Source organism: Toxotes jaculatrix, chromosome 7, assembly GCF_017976425.1.
Source record: "Toxotes jaculatrix isolate fToxJac2 chromosome 7, fToxJac2.pri, whole genome shotgun sequence".
NCBI lineage: Eukaryota > Metazoa > Chordata > Actinopteri > Toxotidae > Toxotes > Toxotes jaculatrix.
In genome coordinates this window covers 14764006-14786938 of record NC_054400.1, presented here as the reverse complement: position 1 = coordinate 14786938, position 22933 = coordinate 14764006, and the positions used below count along the sequence as shown (strand labels likewise).

The 22933-nt window shown below is 41.5% G+C and overlaps 1 protein-coding gene across 3 annotated transcripts; it reads left to right on the top strand.

Moving 5' to 3' along the window:
• The first annotated feature begins 663 nt into the window (after positions 1–663).
• Positions 664–22798, top strand: acacb (acetyl-CoA carboxylase beta). Of its 3 annotated transcripts, none has more exons than XM_041041365.1 (54): positions 664–910; positions 3086–3659; positions 6832–6964; positions 7092–7230; positions 7404–7513; positions 7656–7737; positions 7848–7946; positions 8100–8209; positions 8332–8442; positions 8563–8772; positions 8874–9044; positions 9175–9336; positions 9424–9587; positions 9940–10090; positions 10175–10278; positions 10370–10451; positions 10541–10686; positions 10786–10936; positions 11042–11176; positions 11372–11518; positions 11619–11807; positions 11926–12026; positions 12123–12211; positions 12320–12444; positions 12531–12644; positions 12853–12966; positions 13056–13145; positions 13239–13357; positions 13878–13901; positions 14514–14654; positions 14748–14847; positions 14944–15051; positions 15176–15232; positions 15565–15606; positions 15704–15919; positions 16050–16205; positions 16378–16581; positions 16722–16877; positions 16960–17082; positions 17183–17452; positions 17583–17680; positions 17770–17890; positions 17982–18092; positions 18549–18692; positions 18792–18912; positions 19008–19104; positions 19217–19313; positions 19415–19550; positions 19674–19851; positions 19945–20057; positions 20165–20319; positions 20447–20617; positions 21002–21225; positions 21736–21908. In XM_041041365.1, the coding sequence occupies exons 2-54, from the start codon at positions 3106–3108 to the stop codon at positions 21821–21823; spliced, it is 7353 nt and encodes a 2450-aa protein (XP_040897299.1). In that variant the 5' UTR covers positions 664–910; positions 3086–3105; the 3' UTR covers positions 21824–21908. The 3 variants fall into 3 exon arrangements, with proteins under 3 accessions (XP_040897299.1, XP_040897301.1, XP_040897302.1); XM_041041367.1 differs by lacking the exon at positions 21736–21908 and adding an exon at positions 21936–22798 and having other exon boundaries at positions 665–910; positions 21002–21138; XM_041041368.1 differs by lacking the exons at positions 664–910; positions 3086–3659 and adding an exon at positions 4555–4705 and having other exon boundaries at positions 21736–21907.
• The last annotated feature ends 135 nt before the right edge of the window (positions 22799–22933 follow it).

The window sequence follows — 22933 nt, the reverse complement described above, 5'->3', positions numbered from 1 at the left end:
CCTGCACTTCCCGCGAGGACTGCAGCGCTGAGAGGAGGAAGAACGAAGATCGTTTATTCAACAGGAGAATCACTCAACCCGAAAATCCTACAGCATTTTCTTTGATTGTTATCATTGTTTGTTGATAACTGATCATAAACTGGTTGCAAATTTCCATATGCATAAATGAAACACATTTGATATGAAAGTGTCTGAGAAGGCAACAAAAGATGGACGCACATCATGTGACCCAAAGTCCATTGCTCACTGTAATAATGAGAGCCAAGTTTAATAGATATGTTGCTACGTTGACAATTCACTCTGGAGTCAAACAATTGCCTTGAATTGCGCTGTAACATAAACGCAACCAGGGGAATCTTTACTATCTCTCATTCATCCCATGTTACATGAACGCAACAGCAATCTCTGGGATCGCCCACTTCGGCAGACCGTCCGTTTGACTGGTTTCTGCTTTCTAGCCACGTTTTTAACCACAGAGTGAAACATGGTGTATATATACACGATCTTTGGGGGGTTTCCTTTTTCCTGGGAGGAGCTTGAACCTCCCCCCTCCCCCAGCGCATGTTTACTATCTCTGGGAGGAGGAGGAGGAGGAGGCGGTGGAGGTGTTGGTGGGCTTTGAGAGCTCAGGGAGACTGGAGTGGTGGTAGGTCCTTTTGACATTTGCTACCGCTGGCATGAAAATCATTAAAACCACTAACAGCCGATAAAGCGGTTCACATTGGGCGGGGTTTGAGTTATCGGTCGAATTAAGCACAAAGCGAGGAATGTTTTTTAATTCAAAATAACTTATATTAGTGTGAAGTTATGGAAAATAATCAGTGTTGTGGCTGAGAGCTAGGTCGCTAGCCGAGTGTGTGTTGCAGCAGCGACGACAACGCCGGATCAGTGCTGTCCTTTATCTGTTGTGGTGAGTGTAAATTACATGGTTTTATTGCTTAATACCACTTGTACAAGTTCAATGTGACCAGTGAACTTGAGTGTATCTCGCTGATACTAATGAACTTAGCGTTTCATCTTTAAATGCAGATTAATTTTCTTTTTTAGTGAAAGAAATATATTGAACTCCAGTTTTTCTCTTAGAATTGAGTTGCTGTTACATCTTGCTTTAAGTCTTTTTTTTCCCTGTTGATAATTTTTGTGAGAAAGGGACAGCATATGGATTTGTGTTTTCACTAATGTTTGCAGCTGATAAACCACGTTTAGTCTGTTGACATATTGTGTACGTTTGACAGTCGGTTGAGACCAGCATGGACCTGAAGTCATCACATTTAAAAGTAATTTATCCTTTAAATTAATTAGTGGAAAAACTAACCTTTAAATTTGCAGTTTTAAATACCGGAAACATGACCATTAAAAAAAAACATTTGCATTGTTTTTCTTTTCTTTTTTTAAATAATATGGCACAGAAAATGGTATATGACAGATAAAAAAAATGTGCTTCATGTGGAAAGTGGTGGCTCGGCCTTTATTTTTGTCAAACCTCAAATTCAAAAATGGCTGCAGAGGACAAATGCCTCATTGTCTCCCTCTTTCACATGGATTACATATTAATATATATTTTTCCTATGATATGCAGACTTTGCATGAGGAGTCTGTATTTGTTTCACATGGACTGCATATTGATATGCCATTTTATTTTTACTTCTTCATTTGGGTACCTACAGATTCTCATTAATTCTGTTTGTGTGGATGTTTGTGCCTCCTCCTCCTCCTCCTCCTCCTTCTCCTCACCCTCCATTCCCTCGGTGTTGACCTTTACCCCATATGAAGCAGCCACACTTGGCTCTCATGTCAGCTGCTACAGACGGGCTGTTTACTGGGCACGGGCTGGGAAACGTAGTGTGCCAGGTCCTGCTGCCATCGCAAACTGCTTACATGTCTTGATTTATTGATATTATGAGACATATAATCAAATAAGGTGAACATATGACCATGCAAGTTTTAATGATTACATATGATATGATTTTAATTGATTCATTTAATTGGAAACACTTTTGTACTTTATGAGTGTAGATGTTGTTCTCTTTAAGTGGAGCTGGTATAAAACTAAGTTTCTAACTTTTTTTCTGTCTCCTTTGAAATTGAACATAACACATAGATCTTATCTCAAATTACCTAGAGGGCTAGTGTCCTTAGAGGGCTTCTGACCTACCGACCACCTTAACAGAAATGTCCTTGGACTAGAATAGTACACAGAGAGCAGTGCTACATGGCATAATGTTTTCTCAACCAACTTAAGTCACTTAATGCCAAGGACAAAGCACAGAAACCCACTTATAAAACCCAATTATAGTCTCACTGATACTGGATTTTTGAGGCCAGTGCAAATATTTGAGAGCTGAAAAAAACTGCTAATAATACAGATTGGATGATACTCATTTTTTTGGACACATAAAAATCACATTAACTTAAATATGATTTGATAACCGTGACTGAGAGATGTACTGAATTAACATTGTACAGCTGAAACATTAACTGGTCAGTTCTCAGTGGTGCACAAAGTGTGTAATGGTGACACCAAATAGGCTCAAACATATTAACAAATCAGACAATTATTTGATTAACACACCATTACCAATATATCTGCCATAAGTTAATTTTGTTCAACATATAGAGCTCTGCTCACAGTTTTTTTTTTTTTTTTTTGATTAAACCCTGTCACCTATATTACCCACAATGCAACTCAAGTTAACCAACTATACATTTCACGTTCAGGTGTGTTATTTCAAGTCACTAACCTCAAGCAAAGATGAGGATCAGGTTGTGGAGGTCTGGTATACTCCCAGACTTTTTTTTTTCATTTTCAAACTTGTAGCCTTAAAGCCCCAAACAACACTGCCTCAAGTGACATCACTTGTGACGTCACTTGAGGCAGTTTATCAAACTTTGCACAGCTCGCTCTGCAGCCACAGAAGGTGTTATACAACTTTTATCACATATGAAGTGGAACTTTACATATGTAAAGTTGTGTATGTTGTGCAAAAATCAGTGGATTTCCCCTTTAAGTTTTCTCACATATGATGTGTAGATGTTATTTTCATTTCTTGTATAAATTATAATGTGCACTTTGTTCTTGTTGCAGTCACAGGAGGATGTCTGTGAATGCTCCTGTTTGCAGTTTTGGGATTTATCCTATGGATATTGTTGCTACTGTGGAGGATTAATACCAAGACAGCAGCAATGCCCGTGGAAGGAAAGGAATCTCCGCCTGGCTGTGGTCCATCATCAGCCGAGGAGGACATGCCTGCTACACACACCCCTCATCCAGGCGAACATTCCCTGTCAACAGATCCCACTACCTCTACAAACAATGAGAATAACAGTCCTCTGGCCGACAGTGCCTCTGCACATCCTGACATCATAACAGTGGACTCTGAGCCACCGCAATCCTCCTCTGCGGTAAATTCAGAGCCGCCGTCGTTGCCACCGACCACCCAGAAATCTTACAAAACCAAAGTGCCAATGCTCAGCTCAGGGCCCGAGGCGAGGGAACGCCTCAAGTTCATTCTCGGTGCATCGGAGGATAACTCCTCAGACGAGGAGCCTCTGGTCACCAAACCTCCGAGTGGCGCATCTCAGCCTCAGACTTCCACCCTGAAGTCTTCCCCTCAGCAGGCGTCCTCTGTAGTCCCGCAGTCCAGCTCCTCAGGCATAAAGTAAGACTTGTTTTGATTTAAGCAAATTGTCTGGAAGTTTTAACTCTGGCATGTGATACAAGCATGGAAGCAGCTCACTCATGCCATTTATTAGTCTCTGTTAATATGAACTGGGTTGTTTTTAAGGTTTGGCAAAGGGGGCTCAAAAAATGTGTGAGTGAAACTTGTGGTCACTCAGATGACGTGCTTCACTTCTTTGCCCTCTCACCACAAGCTGTGTATTACCACCTGACTGCATCAAGCTGACTTCTGTTATTGTTACATGCCAAACACCTCGACTCTATTATTGGAACAAGAGCCTCAGCCAGTGACTTTGAAACCTGTGAAGTGACTCTAGGTCACCACACAGCAAACAAAAACACTTGGAAATCCTTCACAAATGTAAATTTTTGACTCTTTTTTTTGTCACAGCTTGCATAGTTAAGAGTTACTTTTTTATACCAAGCGATGGTATATGATATGATGAAGGGTCAGAGGATTTGTTTAGTGCAACACAGCTACGTGTTCAACTTGACGTGCTTGGTTGGATTGACTCATGCATAAAGTTATGAGCACTAGCAGGACTTGTGGGAATTATCATGAAAAGGAGAAAGGTAAGAGATTTTTCTCTGATATCTTCCTGCAGTTCACAGGCATATGCACTTTAAAAAAAAAAGAAAGTTTACTGAAAATAAATCTGTTTGTATTTGGGTGCATGAAGCTCTCAGTCCTGTTATGGCCAAAACTTTGGCTACAGGTCTTGTCTGGATACTTGTTGCTTTCGTTTATAAATGAATCCTTTTTGTGCTGTTGCCGGCGTCCGCTGTGTGTATATTTGTAATGAGCAGCCTGTGATCTGTCACAGGGGATCTGCAGATATTTTGCTGCACATGTGGGAGGGGAGAGGGGAGGGAGCGCCTGAGAGGAAGCACCATGTAGAAGTCTCTTTGTTTTGGTTTTATATCTTGAAATTGTTAAATACTAAGTAGCGAAAAAAAACAATAAAGTAGGCTTATCATGGAGGGAAACGACTGTCAGAGCCCCAACTTGTTCCCATATCTCTTAAGGTAAGTCCCATTTAGAGGCTTGATACTGTTATTTGTAATTTGATACTTCAGCTGCAGTGTTTGTTCTTTGGACACTTATCTTGTGCTTTATGTGAGGGCAGCAGAAATAATGCAAAATAATGCACAGTTACTCTGTACTAAACTTCAACAAATGTCGCAGAAACCTCTGTGGACATGTTTGTGAACAGGAAGGAGTGCTCGTGTGGCGATACTGTTGTTATGTAACTGTACAGAGCGTGTCTTGGCAGATGTAAGTTTGAGGAAATAAAAAAAATCACTCTAACAATTTGTGCTCTCTAGAGGAGGGAAGTGTAAAACGTATAAAAATAACTGTGGTGTCATCACGAAGCAGTATAGCAATATGCTAACATGCTTGAGCACATTATAGTCTTCTTTGTCTCTAAGTCATGTTTATGAACAGATACTCACTGTTTGTTCTGTCTAGTTAAATTTAACCCTGTCCTATCGTGCATCGTGCTGGAAAGAGATCAGAAAGTGGATCAAAAGTGCATGACACCGAGCTCAGTAACAGAGTGCAATCTTTATTTCCTCAGCGAACGGCACAATACAGGAGTTCAGTTTAAAGTTCATATCAGCCCAGACAGAATTGCTCTCCAGCTCCACAATTTATCTCACCAATGCGACGCAGCTGTTTCTCAGCAATATCTTAACATCAGGCAGAATCTCAGTGTAGGTATAAGTAGCCTGTGGTGCAGTTGCAGTGAGACTTTGGAGTGAGCAAGACATGAACCAACACATAATAATGGTATGTAAAATTATCTAATGGCATTACTCTATTTATTCAAGTTTTGTATTTGCAAAGCCAAGAAAAATGCTTTGCCTTCGTCGTATTAATGTAATCAGCAGTTTTGTAATACTGGCAGTATTTGGAGTGATAAAGGATTTCAGACAATAAAATAACCACGTCAGTAAGTTCATTTAAACTACTTTTGCATTGAATGACATAGCCACTCTTTTAATCTTGCAAGAATCTGCAGTCAAACAGTAAACCAAGTTAGATGATCCAGTTTTATAGCATAAAAATTGAGCTTGTGATTCTGAAACCAAACTCACCAAAGCTTGAGCTGTTTTTTATGATTAGATGATCACATTGACTTTAACACCAATGTTCTCATCTCACTGCACAATGACCCTGCATTATTGTTAGAATATGAAAAGACTTAAAGACACCAATTAGCTCAGTGATAATCAATAAGTATTCTCTCTGACTACTCTGTAGAAGTAGAAGTAGTAGTAGTAGTAGTAGTAGTAATAATAATAATAATAATAGTAATAATAATAATAATAAATAATAATATGAGGACTGTAGGTCAGTTCCACTAAATCCCACATGATTCAAAATAATTCAAATTAAAGCTGATTAGTGAGTTTGGACTTCACAATGTTAATCACAATTAATCAGACATTTAAAGATTATTAGTATTAAAGAGAGTGGATGCAAAATTAAACCTCCGTTTCCTTTCACTATGCTCACTGAAATCGGCAGGTATCACTAAAACTAGTCTGGCTGGTGCATTTGAAATGTTAGTGAATATATGTTTTTATTAATTATTACTACTACTGTAACTGTTGGCAGCTGCCTTGTACACCTGGGCTAAGGTACAGTCTGTATGAATTCATCATGCTGTTGACACATTTACTTTTATTGGCCCTGCTGCAGTGAACGACTGATAAAAAAAAAAAGGACACACTGTGATAGTGTAGGCCTAATTTTAGCTAATAGTTTGCTGAAATTACACTTTTCTGTGCAGAGTGTAATTTTGGAGATAACGTCAGAAATAAATGGGTTAGTCCACAGTCTGTCTTTGCTTGTTGCTGAGACAGACTGAACTTTGACTTGAGGTTTTGATTTTCAGTGTTGTTGTCAAGTAGTTTGTTAACAGGCCCCTGACTGACACTGTTATGTAGCTTTTCTCCACCATGGTTGTTGAGGAGCACTGTTTCTGTTAAGCCTGCCTGGGTCTGATGTTATGGAGGATGTGGTTTTGATTATTTTTGATTATTTAATATATGTTGTAACTGATATACCGAACAGAATACATCCAGGCAGCGGTGTTTTGCTGTGTTATGGAGCAAGACAACTAACCATGAGTCTCCCACTACAGGCCTAGCATGTCTGGTCCTCACTTGGTGAAAAAAGGACGTGAACACAGAAAAATGGATCTACAGAGGGACTTCACTGTGGCCTCGCCTGCTGAGTTTGTCACCCGATTTGGTGGTACCCGTGTCATCGAAAAAGTAAGAATGAAAGTCCTTCCTGTATTTTTGAATCTCTATGTTTCATTGATTAATGACAATGCAGCATTTTCCAGTTTCTGTCTTTTTTTTTTTACGGCCACCTGAGAGGTTTCTATTGCTGTTACAGGTGCTGATAGCTAACAATGGCATCGCTGCAGTCAAATGTATGCGTTCTATCCGTCGCTGGTCCTACGAAATGTTTCGCAATGAGAGGACCATCCGCTTTGTGGTCATGGTAACTCCTGAAGACTTGAAAGCTAATGCAGGTCATTGAGAACTTGATACTTATCATTTTTCATTATCATTTTTTCATTACCCAACATGTATCACCAAGCAGTTAATCTGGGTGAGGGTGAGAGGGAAGCACCAGGAAGTGTGTCCTAGCTGCCATAAAATAAGTGATTCTCAACTGTTATGTGTTAATCTCTTTCCCCTGTAGAATACATAAAAATGGCAGACCATTATGTGCCTGTACCCGGTGGGCCCAACAATAACAACTATGCCAACGTAGAGCTGATAGTGGATATTGCAAAAAGAATCCCAGTGCAGGTATATGTTTACGTTTATCTACACAACTGTGTTCTCTGGCCTCTGAGTTAAACCTTTCCTCTGTGACCTTTTTCTACCTGTTAATATGAAACCGTGATAACTGATTGTTCTGTGTGTTTGTTTTGTGTATTACACTTTACAGGCTGTGTGGGCTGGTTGGGGCCATGCCTCAGAAAATCCCAAACTGCCTGAACTCCTGAACAAAGCAGGGATATCATTCTTAGGTATATATGAAAAAAAATTGAAAACACAGAATATTTGCGTTATTTTTAATTTGGCACTTTAGTACCTGTGTCACATCTCTTTGTTTAATGATGATCCATGTTTCTGCCAGGGCCGTCCAGTAAGGCTATGTGGGCTCTAGGGGATAAGGTGGCTTCATCCATTGTGGCCCAGAGTGCTGACATTCCCACGCTACCATGGAGCGGATCAGGTGATGCATTATCTCCTCACACGATCTCAGTTCACATAATGTGGAGTCAGACATATTGTTCAGTCTGTCCAGGGTATGAACACCTTGATGTGGTATATGCTCAGCATTTGGCAGTTTTGTTTTGTTCTTACCTGGTGCGTCTTTGTGCTCCAGGTCTGAGAGTGGACTGGGCAGAGGAGGACCAAGGACGGGGCAACGTGATCAGTGTTCCTCCTGTTGTTTACGCAAAGGGCTGTGTTCGTGATGTAGATGATGGCCTGGCAGTAAGCATTTAAGCAAAGTCATTATAATAATATCTACACATTGGCTTCTTTTTTTCCTAAAATTATTCCCTTCGAACAAGTATGTATTGCTAAGTTATATTGTATGTGTTGTTTCTTTGCAGGGAGCTGAGAAAATTGGTTATCCAGTTGTTATCAAGGCCTCTGAGGGTGGTGGTGGAAAGGGTATCCGTAAAGTAGAAAGTTCTGAGGATTTTCCGAGTTCCTTTAGACAGGTTTGTATTATTAAATTTTAATGCCTAATGTCTAATTTCTTTGTAATTTAGCTTTAACTTTATACACTTAAATTTGATGTAATTCTTTATTCAAACTTTTTTTATTTTTTTTGAGTACAGGTTCAGACAGAGGTACCTGGCTCACCCATCTTCATCATGCAGCTTGCTCAGCATGCAAGACACCTTGAGGTTCAGATACTGGCTGATGAGTATGGAAACGCCATCTCTCTGTTTGGACGAGACTGCTCCATCCAGAGGAGGCACCAGAAGATCATAGAGGAGGCTCCTGCCACCATAGCTGCTCCCTCTACATTTGAGCAAATGGAACGGGTTAGTTTATGCCACTGTGTTTATTTGTATTCCCACTCGTATTAACCCTGCTTCTCTGGTTGAGACTTATGCATTTTGTCTCCTCTTCCTCTCTGGACCAGTATGCTGTGCGACTGGCCAAGATGGTGGGCTATGTGAGTGCAGGTACTGTGGAGTATCTCTTCTCTGAAGATGGAAGTTTCCATTTCCTGGAGCTGAATCCTCGCCTGCAGGTTGAACATCCCTGTACAGAGATGATTGGAGACGTAAACCTGCCTGCTGCCCAGCTCCAGGTAAACCTCTGTCAGTGGACACTCAGAAGAATAATTATACCGCAGGAACAAATTTTTTTCCTCATGCACCAAAAAAATAAAGCTACAGAAGAAATCCTGCCATTATAACTCACTGTTTCATCTCTGATAGATTGCGATGGGAATCCCCCTTCATAGGATTAAAGACATTCGCTTGCTTTATGGAGAAACTCCATGGGGCGACACCATCATTAACTTTGAGACTCCAGAGTGCACGCCAAGTCCAAGAGGGCACGTCATAGCTGTTCGCATCACCAGTGAAAACCCTGATGAGGTAGAACTCAGTTTCATTAACACTCAAAACACACGGTTTTGAGTGTTTTTACATGCTGTCAATCACTTGTCGTCCTTTTGTTCACAGGGGTTCAAGCCGAGTTCTGGCACCGTGCAGGAGCTGAACTTCCGCAGCAGTAAAAACGTGTGGGGTTATTTCAGTGTGGGCGCGACTGGTGGCCTGCACGAGTTTGCAGACTCACAGTTCGGACACTGTTTCTCCTGGGGCGAGAACCGTGAAGAAGCCATTTCGTAAGCCTGTTTTTTTTTTTTATATCTGATATTTAGCAATTACAGCTTTTGGGTGTCAACTCTGAGGCAACAGGCAGTAATGCAGATTTTCCCTCGTGTTGTAACTGCCCATGATGTAATATCGTAGAGGAAAAAGCAATCACCTACCAATAATACAATAAAATCTTAGAAGATAACATTGCAATACACTTTTGTAACTAATGCACTTGTCTTAAATATGTCAGTGTTATTCAAGATATGTTATTTTTCCTTTTTCAAGGAGAGGAAATGTAGGCTAAATTTTAGAGTTAAAACATGTTAAAAATCTAAATCTCGGATACATGTCAGGTGTCATATTTTCAATCTGCTTCAGGAACATGGTGGTGGCTATGAAAGAGCTGTCTATCAGAGGCGACTTCAGGACGACGGTTGAATACCTCATCAAGTTACTGGAGACAGAAAGCTTCAGAAACAATGACATCGACACCGGCTGGCTGGATCATCTCATTGCAGAGAAAGTGCAGGTAAGAGACTGAAGACCTGATGCAAGACCTTTGCGCAGTTTCTTTGTTTTATTGGGTCATTTAAACCACATGCTCTTTCTGCAGGCAGAGAGACCAGATACCATGCTGGGTATCGTCTGTGGGGCTTTGCATGTTGCTGACGCTAGCTTCAGGAAGAGCATGTCTGATTACCTACATTCCCTGGAAAGGTCAGTAGACACAGACCCTTCTTATTAACGTCTCGCTACAATTCTCACTCATATAATCGACCTTTAAAAACATTATGTTCCGTATCCCTAGAGGCCAGGTACTGCCCGCAGCCAGTCTCCTCAACTCTGTCAACGTGGACCTAATATATGAGGGAGTTAAGTTCTGCCTCAAGGTATCTGCTGTATACCATTCACACAGACTGTGTTTGACTCAACCTCTCACCTTTTTTAATCAACACATTATCACTGATGCCGTCTGTAGGTGGCTCGCCAGTCCCCAACAACTTATGTCATCATGATGAACGGCTCCAACATTGAAATAGATGTCCACAGGCTTAGTGATGGAGGTCTCCTGCTGTCCTACGATGGCAGCAGCCATACCACCTACATGAAAGAGGAAGTAGACAGGCAAGACTGTGACTGTGTACAATCTGGATGAATCACTTTAGCTTAATTTACTATTGGTCTGTTTGTGTACTCAGTTCTAATATTATTTTAACCCTATAGCTACCGTATCACTGTTGGCAACAAGACCTGTGTATTTGAGAAGGAGAAGGATCCCACAGTGCTAAGGTCGCCCTCTGCTGGCAAACTGCTGCAGTACATGGTTGAGGATGGATGTCATACTTTTGCAGGAGAGACCTACGCAGAGATTGAGGTGACTCTGACAAATTTTGGTAAAATGTGCAATGTCTGTGATTTCACAAGACACGCCATGTGTTTTGGTATTTTCATTGACTGACTGTTTGTGCTGTGGATTCAGGTGATGAAGATGGTGATGACTCTGACTGTGCAGCAATCAGGCTGTATCCACTTTGTAAAGAGACCTGGAGCAGTACTGGAGCCTGGATGTGTGATGGCACATATGGACCTGGATGACCCCAGCAGTATACATCGCGTAGGTTATTCCAAATCACTGTTTACACCACATAAATGGATCTTTTAATCATGCCTTGTTATTTATACTACTTTCTAACAATACTCAGATGTTAAGATCGCAATCCGATATTATATTGAAAGTGTTCTGGGGTTTTTTTTGTTAACACAAGATAATAATGGACACTGTTCTTTCCCATTTCGCCCTCTGTCATAGGTGGAACTCAATACAGCCACACTGCCACCACAGCAACCCCTGCCCATGGTTGGGGAAAAGCTTCACCAGGTGTTCCACAGTGTGCTTGAAAACCTGTTCAAAGTCATGGATGGGTACTGCCTTGAAGAACCCTACTTTAGCAGCAAAGTACATAACCGTCCTTATGCCCCTGCAGAATTACTGAATTACAGATGTCAGTAAGTTTTATTGACTTCATGAGCATGTTTGGGTTTGTTCATCTCTGCAGCTGAAACAGTGGGTGGCCACCCTGATGAAGACTCTAAGAGACCCTTCCCTGCCACTGTTGGAACTCCAGGAGATCATGACCAGCGTGGCGGGTCGGATCCCACCTGGCGTTGAGAAAGATATCCGTAAAGTCATGGCTCAGTATGCGAGCAACATCACCTCTGTACTTTGCCAGTTCCCCAGTCAAAGGGTAAGAACCATGCAACAGCAAACTGCAGGTTGAAATTGTGTCTGTGTCACATTACAAGTTCTTAATATACAAACACTTGTTAGTATATTAACGTGATGTTTCCCTTATTTCATTCCAGATCGCAAATATTCTAGACAGCCATGCTGCAACCCTGCAGAGGAAGGCTGACCGAGAGGTTTTCTTTATGAACACTCAGAGTATTGTACAGTTGGTACAGAGGTTCGTTTTGTTTTCTCATTTTTGTCAGATGCAGATTGTGCAGCAGTAGTAACATATATGAGTGACACTGGTATTGTCTGAACATGATCTGTTCAGGTACCGCAGTGGGATCCGTGGTTACATGAAGTCCGTGGTTCTCGATCTGCTGAAGCGCTACCTGCAAGTGGAGATGCAGTTTCAGCAAGGTGATGTTCTTTCAGCTTTAAATGAAAACTCTAAATTACATTTTTTTGTTTATTGTAACTACAGTAGTACTTTAGTTGAAACACTTTTGCTCTTTTTGTTTCACACAGCTCACTATGACAAGTGTGTTATTAACCTGAGAGAGCAGTACAAACCTGACATGAGTCCTGTTCTGGAGTACATCTTCTCTCATGCTCAAGTCTCCAAGAAGAACGTCCTGGTCACCATGCTCATAGTAAGACTTTCATTGAGGTGGACACATTAATTATTCTTCCTGCATGAAATTTTAGTGATGTGAAGAGTTTCTTTGATTTTGTGTAGGACCAACTGTGCGGGAGGGATCCCACCCTGGCAGATGAGCTGATGGCTATTCTGAATGAACTCACACAACTCAGCAAGATGGAGAACTCAAAAGTGGCCTTGAGAGCCAGACAGGTAAGACAGCCTGCATCTCACTTAGACATATGCTATCTATTCTGAATATATAATTTAAGCACAGTGATATGATGCCTTAGGTTGGATTTAAGTGATATTTTTGAGTCTTATCTGAAGTGAATGAGTTCTCAAAAGATGCTCTGTGTTTATTTCGTGTCAGATTATTCCATCTGTATTGTTTGATATTATATTTGCTACTGTCTCATAGGTCTTGATTGCCTCCCATTTACCATCGTACGAACTGAGACACAACCAGGTGGAGTCCATCTTCCTCTCAGCCATTGACATGTACGGCCACCAGTTTTGCCCAGAAAACTTGAAGGTTAGCATGTGTGGGGAGATTTCATTGTAATCATTCATTTTTTACAGCCTGAAAGTCAAACGAATACCACTTGTTTTCATTTCCCACAGAAACTCATTCTCTCTGAAACCTCCATTTTTGATGTTTTGCCCAATTTCTTCTATCACTCCAATCAAGTTGTGTGCATGGCTGCCTTGGAGGTATGGTTAGTGTATTCACGCCGAAAGATTTCTTTATTGCGGTTTATTTATTTCTTAATCAGGAATATCTACACGTTCTGTCTTGACTTTCAGGTGTATGTGCGCAGAGCTTACATCGCCTACGAGCTAAATAGCATCCAGCATCACCAGCTGCAGGATGGAACGTGTGCTGTAGACTTTCAGTTCATGTTGCCTTCATCACATCCAAACAGGTAACACATGGCCTTCAAGAAACTGCACTGGAAATACTCTTCTGCCACAGACAAATGACACATTATTTAAAACTGAACACATATTGCTTCAACTCTGCTCTTGTCTGAGACCTTTGTTTTGATGACAGAGTGAGCTTCAGCTGATTAAGCGGCTTTTCATTAAACCAAGTAAATCACCTTTTTAAAGAATTATTTCACTTTCAGGCTCACATGAAAAAAATCCAGGCCTCAAAAATAGAATTTAAGTGTCTTCAGCTATTATTTATTATTAAAGTGACCTGATGTATCATTAAACATGGATCAGTATAAATCATAGCCACTCTTAGTATAGAGCCATCAACAAACTGCTGCTGTAACTGCTTATGGCTAACACTGAATGCAGACTGTTTTTCTTTCCCACCGGACATTAATGTGAATGTGCAAAGCGTAAAAGTGCTTTAATCTAATCATAATACCTCGAGGTAGAGGTACAGTTTGATCATCCACTGCTAATATTCACCTGTCAATCATCTTATTTCAGAGGGAGCAGCCCTACTCTGAACAGGTAGAGTAAAGCTCCTCCCAGCCAGCCAAACCTCCTGAATGTGTGTACAGTATGTCTCACGGCAATGCATGCTGGATGCACTGTGTTGCTTTTTCCTTCCGTCCTGTGAAACCAGAAACATTTGCTTAAGGACTCGTCTAACAAGTCCTTCCTAATTCACTTTTTAGCTGAGCTTCTCCAGATTTTTTTTTTGTTGCTTCTCTCAACTTTTAAAGCAATACTGAGCTTTTTGAGAGGTACATCCTTTATTTGTCTATATGTTCCTCTTAAAAACTTCAAACCTGAGATTTCATGGATTGCTGCTGAATGGGGAGCCTGGATTCTCAAGCATCAGATTTTGATTCTTGTTTTGCACCTCTCAATTAGATAGTAACAAAAGTTCTTGATAACCATAATTCATAATCCCTCTCAATTCAATACATGAAATTTATCTCTCAATTGTATATAATTATAATATAAGTAAAAAAGAACATCCAGACTTGCTTTAATCGCTCTCTGAACAAATATTTGTAATCTTGGCTGTTCAATGTTTTTGCTAAAGCAAAGCTTTCTATGTGATCATTCAGTTGTCCTGTCTCGCTGTCACTGTCTGTGTGTGTGGCTCTTTTTCAGGCTTCCTGTGCCAATGAATGGATCAGGCCAGTTTAAGATAAGGCGGCAGGGCAGTGAGCTCTTCCTGGAGGGAGCCTTGTCTCCACCTTGCCAGCGCATGGGTGCCATGGTGGCTTTCCAGTGTTTTGATGACTTCCGGAGGTCACTTTTAACTTTATGATAATTTTAGTTTCTCTCCCAGATCAAAGTAAAAATAAGTTTTTACATGTCAATGTGTTTCTATTTCTTTTGCAGGGATTTTGATGAAGTTCTCTCCAGCTTTGCGGAACCACTTTTGGAGAGTGTGCCGTTCTCAGAGTCCTGCTCCATTCTCTATGAGGAGGAGAACTTCAAGGTTAGGGCTGTGTAAGGGTCACTGGCTTATGAATAAAAAGGCTGTTCCCATCTGCGTTTCTGCAGTTCTGCTTTTCTGCTGTTCCATTCCGTACAGAATACGAGGGAGAACCCAATCCACATCATTAACGTGTCCATAAAAACAGCTGACACGGAGGATGATGATGCCTTGGTCACAGCCTTCACTGCCTTCGCCCAGTCAAAGGTCAGCTTCCAGATCTGAGATAACACACAACTGTTACTTATGAATGTGAAATGCTGTTTTTGTTTTTTATTTTTTTAATTATTGAAACAAAAATGGTGTAATTTTTGTTTTTGTTTTTTTGCAGAAAGCAATCCTCTTTGAGTATGGAATCAGGAGAATCACATTTTTGATTGCACAGAAGGTAAACGTGTGTTTAAGTTTTAAGTGTTTAAGTCTTTTTTCTATATGTTGCACTGTTTCCTACCGGTAGAATATTTAAATCCTAATTTTTAAAAAAAAAAAACCTTTGTGCATCTTTATGCCACCATATAATGTTGACAGTCTGCTCCTAGCTCCTCTCTGAACTGTTGAACCATATTCTCCAAATGCAAGTCAATTGTTTTATAAGCTAGAAGTGACACCACAGAATGTGGCCGTGTACCTTTTTTACTATAAAGTATGGTTGTATTATTTTGCTTACTCTCATTATTATATACTTATCATTATTATTATTTTTAAATTTCTTTTCAACAGAGAGAATTTCCCAAGTTCTTCACTTTCAGAGCTAGAGATGGGGTAAGTCTTTAGTAACCTGAATACAATCAATGAGCCGACAATACTGCTGTCTTAGGAGGTGATGAACCCCCGCCCCAACATGCGTTCTTCTCTTCAGTTCCAGGAGGATCGTATTTACCGGAACCTGGAGCCAGCTTTAGCGTTTCAATTGGAGCTCAACCGCATGAGAAACTTTGACCTGACTGCTGTTCCCTGTGCCAACCACAAAATGCACCTCTACCTAGGTGCTGCTCGTGTGCAGGAGGGCGCTGAAGTCACCGACTACCGCTTCTTCATCCGAGCTATCATCCGCCACTCAGATCTTATCACGAAGGTAAGAGGAGAAACTGAAAGGTATAGCTAATTAATTGTTAAAAAAATAGACTGTTGCTTGATTAAAGAATATTTGATATTGCTGTTTCTAGCTGCTGTTTACAATTAAATCTCTCTGTATACACAACCAGGAAGCCTCCTTTGAATACCTTCAAAACGAGGGAGAACGGCTTCTGCTGGAGGCCATGGATGAGTTGGAGGTGGCCTTCAGTAACACCAGTGTCCGCACAGACTGCAACCACATCTTCCTCAACTTTGTCCCAACTGTCATCATGGATCCATCTAAAGTCTGTGTCCAACACACCATAGCGTTATTAGTGTTACCATATTGCTATGCTAGAATTATTGCAGTTATTAGAATACACAGTATTCTCCATCCAATGAAATTTGTTAATATGCTGGATTGAACACTCAGTGGTCTCTTTAGCATCGTCATTCTCTTCTTGGTGACCTTCACAGATTGAGGAGTCTGTCCGCTCCATGGTGATGCGCTATGGCAGCCGTCTTTGGAAGCTGCGGGTCCTACAGGCCGAGCTCAAGATCAACATCCGCCTGACGCCAACGGGAAATGCCATTCCTATCCGTCTGTTTCTCACCAATGAGTCTGGCTATTATCTGGACATCAGCCTATATAAGGAAGTCACCGACCCAAGTTCTGGACAGGTGAGGACGGTGGACTGAGGTAGCCTCCTTTAAGGTTTTAATGTAATGTTTCAGGGAATTTGCTCTATATTCTTGTTTTATGACTGCTTGTCATAGAACATATGAATTACTTTATTCACCCATCATCTTTGCTTTTGCAGATCATGTTCCAGTCATATGGAGACAAGCAGGGTCCTCTGCATGGCATGCTGATCAATACTCCCTATGTGACCAAAGACCTGCTGCAGGCTAAACGCTTCCAGGCTCAAACTCTGGGCACTACATATGTCTACGACTTCCCAGAGATGTTCAGACAGGTACTGCAGACTCACTGCATTGGATTTCTTTCTTTATTTGACCTTCGTTAGGTCTCTGACTTTACTGAAAATCTTCTTTTAGGCATTGTTCAAGCTGTGGGGTCCAGGGGACAAATGCCCCAAAGATGTGCTGATGTGCACCGAGCTGGTTCTGGACCCACAAGGTCGACTGGTGCAGATGAACCGCCTACCTGGAGACAATGATGTAGGATGCTTTTTAGAACATTGATATTACCAAGTGCTTGTTGAATTCATTCTTTCTCAGTGTGAAGATACTGATAACAACTACAATCATTCTTCACCAGGTGGGAATGGTTGCCTTCAGGATGAAGATGAAGACTCCAGAGTACCCAGAGGGCAGAGACATCATTGTCATCTGTAATGACATCACTCACATGATCGGCTCGTTCGGCCCTCAGGAGGACGAGCTGTACCTCAGGGCGTCTGAGTTGGCTCGGGCTGACGGCATCCCCCGCATTTACATTGCAGCCAACAGTGGAGCACGCATCGGCCTCGCAGAAGAAATCAAACACATGTTCCAGGTGGCATGGATTGATCCCTCTGACCCTTACAAGGTGACTGCTGGGATATGTTTCTCATCACATTTGCACTTTGTGGTAGTGGAGGGAGTGAGCGCAGGAAATGGCGATACATATGTGCTGTTTGATATTTCTTAATATAAGTTATCTCCATATCTCTCTGCAGGGTTTCAAGTATCTTTACTTGACACCTCAGGACTACACACGTATCAGCTCCACCAATGCTGTTCACTGTCACCATGTGGAGGAAGGTGGAGAGTCCAGGTGCAGTGTTTATTCTTATGAAGTAGCACTGTCAGTGAACTGGGATGATAGAGGTTTGTTGATCTTGTCAATATGCCCATCCATCACAGGTACATCATCACTGATATCATCGGGAAGGATGAAGGTCTCGGTGTTGAGAACCTGCGAGGTTCTGGCACCATCGCCGGAGAATCTTCTCAGGCCTATGAGGAGATCATTACAATCAGCATGGTGAGAATGTGGATCTGACGTCCCTCAGCAGCCAGAGACAGTCAACTTCTTCAGCTTCAACTTTTATTTGAGTCACTTGATGCTCTTGCAGGTGACGTGTCGGGCCATTGGAATCGGAGCCTATCTGGTCCGTTTGGGACAGAGAGTGATCCAGGTGGAGAATTCTCACATTATCTTGACTGGAGCAGGTGCTCTAAACAAGGTTTGTTGATTTAACCCATCTTGTTGCTTCTGATGACTATACAATAAATAAGAATTTGTCATTAAAATAACATCTAAACAAGATACTTCAGATCCGGTAAGTCCTGCTTTCATTTCTGATTCAGTGTGTAAATACCTGTTTGCCTGAAATTGACTTTTCAGTGATGGTTAGGATATTTTGTTTTGCACATCACAGCCACTGTCTGTGTACACAGCAGTGGCTTGATTTGTTGCAGTTAAATGCAAACGTAAAAGCAAACTGAAGGAACTGAACTTTTTTTAATTTGTGATTCAGCATGTGTTCTCTTCTTATGCACTGATTGGGAGGCTAGGTACACCTTAGAAAAAAGTGGTCAAGACAAACTGTAGCTTCATATTGTAGCTTTAATACTTGTTATGAAATACAGAATACTTGTTATTAAAGATGTTGGTCACTTAAGTCCCTGATTTTGTACAGGTTTTGGGCAGAGAGGTCTACACTTCCAACAACCAGCTAGGAGGCGTCCAGATCATGCACAATAATGGAGTCACTCACACCACTGTGCCAGATGACTTTGAGGGCGTCTTCACCATCCTGGAGTGGCTCTCTTACATGCCAAAGGTTCAGCTGAACATGTGAAGTTCACATAGTGTCGCATCCAGATCTATACACAGTAACTGAACTGGATCACTAACTAGAGTTCTGCTTCTCTCCTCACAGAACAAACACTCCCCTGTGCCTGTTATAGCAACTACAGATCCAGTAGACAGAGAGATAGAATTCACTCCTACAAAAGCACCGTATGACCCTCGCTGGATGCTGGCCGGAAGACCTCACCCCAGTGAGTTGCACAATCTAAACTCTGAAACTTTTTCTATTTCATTGGCAAACCAAACAAATTTCCTTGTTATGAACATTTTTCATTGGTGTCATTAGCGGTGAAAGGCACCTGGCAGAGCGGATTCTTCGACCACGGCTCTTTCATGGAGATCATGGAGTCTTGGGCTCAGACAGTGGTAGTGGGAAGAGCACGGTAAATCTCTTTATGTTCAGTGGGCACACTCGCAAAATAATTCATATGTTATGCTAAATGATTATTAAATCTTACACCTAAAGTGATTTTTAATGCTGTTAAATGAATACAGGTTAGGTGGAATCCCCCTCGGTGTCATTGCTGTCGAAACACGCACAGTTGAGTTCACTGTCCCCGCAGATCCAGCCAACCTGGATTCAGAATCTAAAGTGAGCAAATCCCTCCTCATGTTTATGTCAAACAATAGGCTGAGAGTCCAAGTAGAAGAGCCTTTCACCTATGTCCTTGTTTTGTTGTGTGTTCGTGTCAGGTTATGCAGCAGGCTGGCCAGGTGTGGTTTCCGGATTCAGCCTTTAAAACAGCTCAGGCCATTTGTGACTTCAACCGTGAACGTCTGCCTCTCATGGTGTTTGCCAACTGGAGGGGCTTCTCTGGGGGAATGAAGGGTAAAGGATGCATGCTAAACTTTGCAGAGAGACTGTATAATAATATACTGTATAATGAAGACTTTGTTGTAATTATAGAATAACTTTTAACTAACCTCTTTTGCCCGTTTCTATATCTCCCAGATATGTATGACCAGGTATTGAAGTTTGGGGCCTACATTGTGGATGCCCTGCATGGTTTCCGTCAGCCGGTGCTGGTGTACATCCCACCACATGCTGAGCTGAGAGGAGGGTCCTGGGTGGTGATTGACCCCACCATCAACCCACTGTGTATGGAGCTCTATGCTGACAGGGAGAGCAGGTACATGGATGCACTGATGTATTTATATATTTTTTAATGTGCGTGATTATAAGTTTGTCATTTTTGTCTCCCTGTTGTTCTTTCTCTGTCCAGAGGGGGTGTGCTGGAGGCTGAGGGTACAGTGGAGATCAAATTCAGGAGGAAGGATCTGCTGAAGACCATGAGAAGACTAGATTCAGTCTATGCTAGTGTGGCTGAGCAGCTTGGTAAAAGCTCTTTATAGCATACAACAGCTTATTTTCTTATTGTCTTTGCAGTATTGCTGGAATCTTCATAACCTCAGAGCAACTCAGAGCTTTTCTGTTTTCTTCAGCTTCCCCCGAGCTGTCTGAGAAACAGTGCAAAGAGCTGGAGGCGAAGCTCAAAGCAAGGGAGGAATTCCTGTTGCCCATCTACCACCAGGTGGCAGTGCAGTTTGTAGACCTCCATGACACCCCAGGGAGGATGCAGGAGAAGGGTGTCATCACTGTGAGTGAACACTTCACAAACACGCTGATGTTACTTTAGGGAATATGTGTGTAACAAAACATGCAGAAAATAAAAATGCATGCAAATTTATGGTGCCTCAACGTATTTTACGATGCCCTCTTGACAGGATATTTTGGACTGGAAGAATGTGCGGACTTTCTTCTACTGGCGTCTGCGTCGCCTCCTGTTGGAGCAGGTGGTGAAATGTGAAATTCTGCAGGCCAACAAGGACCTCAGTGACGGACACATGCAGTCCATGCTACGACGCTGGTTCGTCGAAACAGAGGGAACTGTCAAGGTATCTGACAATACCAAGAAATACTTTCTCATATTATACCCAACATGTAGTTTAAACACTGGGGATAAATGCCTGTAAATCAGTGCACCTGAAGCGTGAGCATGTCATTTTCTGCCTGGTTCTGTATGTTTATCTACCATGAAGACGTTCTTATTTTTGTAAGCCCTGAATGTGGCAGTGAACATGTCCAGCAGTCGTGACATACTCATTGACTTAAAAGGCTAAAACCGGATATTGATAAGACAAGCAACAAATGCTTGTCTTATCAATATCTGGTGACAGTTTTAGTCTGTGGATAATAAATAATGTCTTTATTTTTGAGCACGTCATTGTTAAGAACTTAACTGATTAGAGATTTAAAGGTGTGTCTGTTCGCATTCCCAGGCTTACCTTTGGGATAATAACCAGGTAGTGGTTGAGTGGCTTGAGAAGCATTTGTCCAAGGAGGACGGCACTCGATCAGCTATCCGGGAGAACATCAAGTACTTGAAACGAGAAAACACACTGAAACACATCCGCAGGTGTGCAGATACACATACACACGCACATGCACACACATCCCTATACACCTATCTTTGTGGGGACCTGCCATGGATTGCATGGATCATGCATTCCCTAACCCCTTACCTTAACCCTAAAACCAAGTCTTAACCCTCAAAAAGCCATTTAAACTTGTGAGTTCTAGCATTTTGGTCCCCATGAAATTGTTGGAACCCATTAGTACAGTGGGCTTCTTTTTTTTTTTTTTCGAACTGCGCAAATATAGTAACACAAAATCACATAAATTTATGTAATTTTTGTGGATCATTGTTAGCATGATTGATGTGTTAAATGTTTGCTTCATTGCTTATGTAAGTGGGTGACTCCCTCGGTCAGAGTCACTTTACCACTTCAGTCATGTTTGGCTAAAATAGCCCATACAATTGGAATTTCACTGACTGTACATGTTCATATTGCAGCCTGTAGGACAAATGAATCAAAGAGGTTCACATAAATTCCTCATTGTAGAGTCCTGTGTTTAAACCTCACTGGGATGCATTCTTGGTTTGGCACATTTGATGCATTTAATAATAATGGAGTCATCAGGGTGGTCGCCAACCAGAAATGAGTTTCTGCTACATCAGGGAATGGGGGCCAGCGAAAGTCATATTTTCTTCAACCATAAGCAGAAAATTGCAGAACGAAGTACAAGGAGTTAACAGCTGAATGCAGTACATCAAGCGTCAATTCAGACCAGTCTCACTGTCTCAGTTTTCATCGGTTGTGTCAACGTGTTTAACAGCTACATTTGTGTTATAACTTTCCTCTTGTGTTCCAGCCTGGTGCAGGCCAACCCTGACGTAGCCATGGACTGCATCATCCATATGAGCCAGAACATCACTCCGTCCCAGAGGGCTAAGCTGTTGCATCTGCTCGCAACTATGGACAGCACCAGCACCAGTTAAGCTGAGGGGCTTTATCAGGTTATAATACTGAAGAGAACAAAAAGCTCAGTTTGAGTCGATTGTACTGTATAGGTAAGGAAGTGGAGAATGTAAAGCTAAAGGAAAAAAAATGGAAGTGTATGATTTTATGGGATTATAGTTTGGGCAATTCTTTGCAACGCACACATGCACAAATTGACTTGTCCGTAAGTGACCACAAAACCACTACAGTGCTCTGTGCTCTTTGCGGGGATGTCATAATCTGTTCCACTGAATGTCTTTTACATTTCTGGGTTAAGCAGACAGTCATTTCAGCTGCTAAGTCAAGGAACTTTCTGGTTCACAAACTATCGCTGTAACGCACACTTCACTCCGCGGTATTTGTGCATAATGGTGTGTCAGTGTTAAATTTGTCTCAGTAGGCTTTGTGCAGTAGTGAGACTTCACAAAACGGGAGACTTTATATTTAGGTGCTATTTGTCACGTTTATTGAAAGGTATCGAACAGAGAATTTGTGTTCATCTTTGAATGTAGTTGATGTTAAAATGAGCTTAGACGACTGATCAATTGTTTGATCAATCTTCAATTCAAACACAAAGAAAATAACACAGTGTCAAATTTCTGAGCCAGTAAAATGGTGAATCAAAGTGTCAGCTTCATTTCTGCATGGCCAAAAAAAAAAAATTAAACATTTTACCAGTATTGTTTTGCAGAAATGCAAATTAAGGAGCAGGTTAGTTTTACTTTCAGGCTGTTTGTTTATCTCTGCTGTCTTGTTTTTTTGTGTGTGGAAGACAATGGTATGAATGACACGACATAGTGTAACACTGTATATGATACTTCTGAGTTTCTTTTTTCGTCGCTGTATCTCCAATAGAAAGAAGCTATTCTT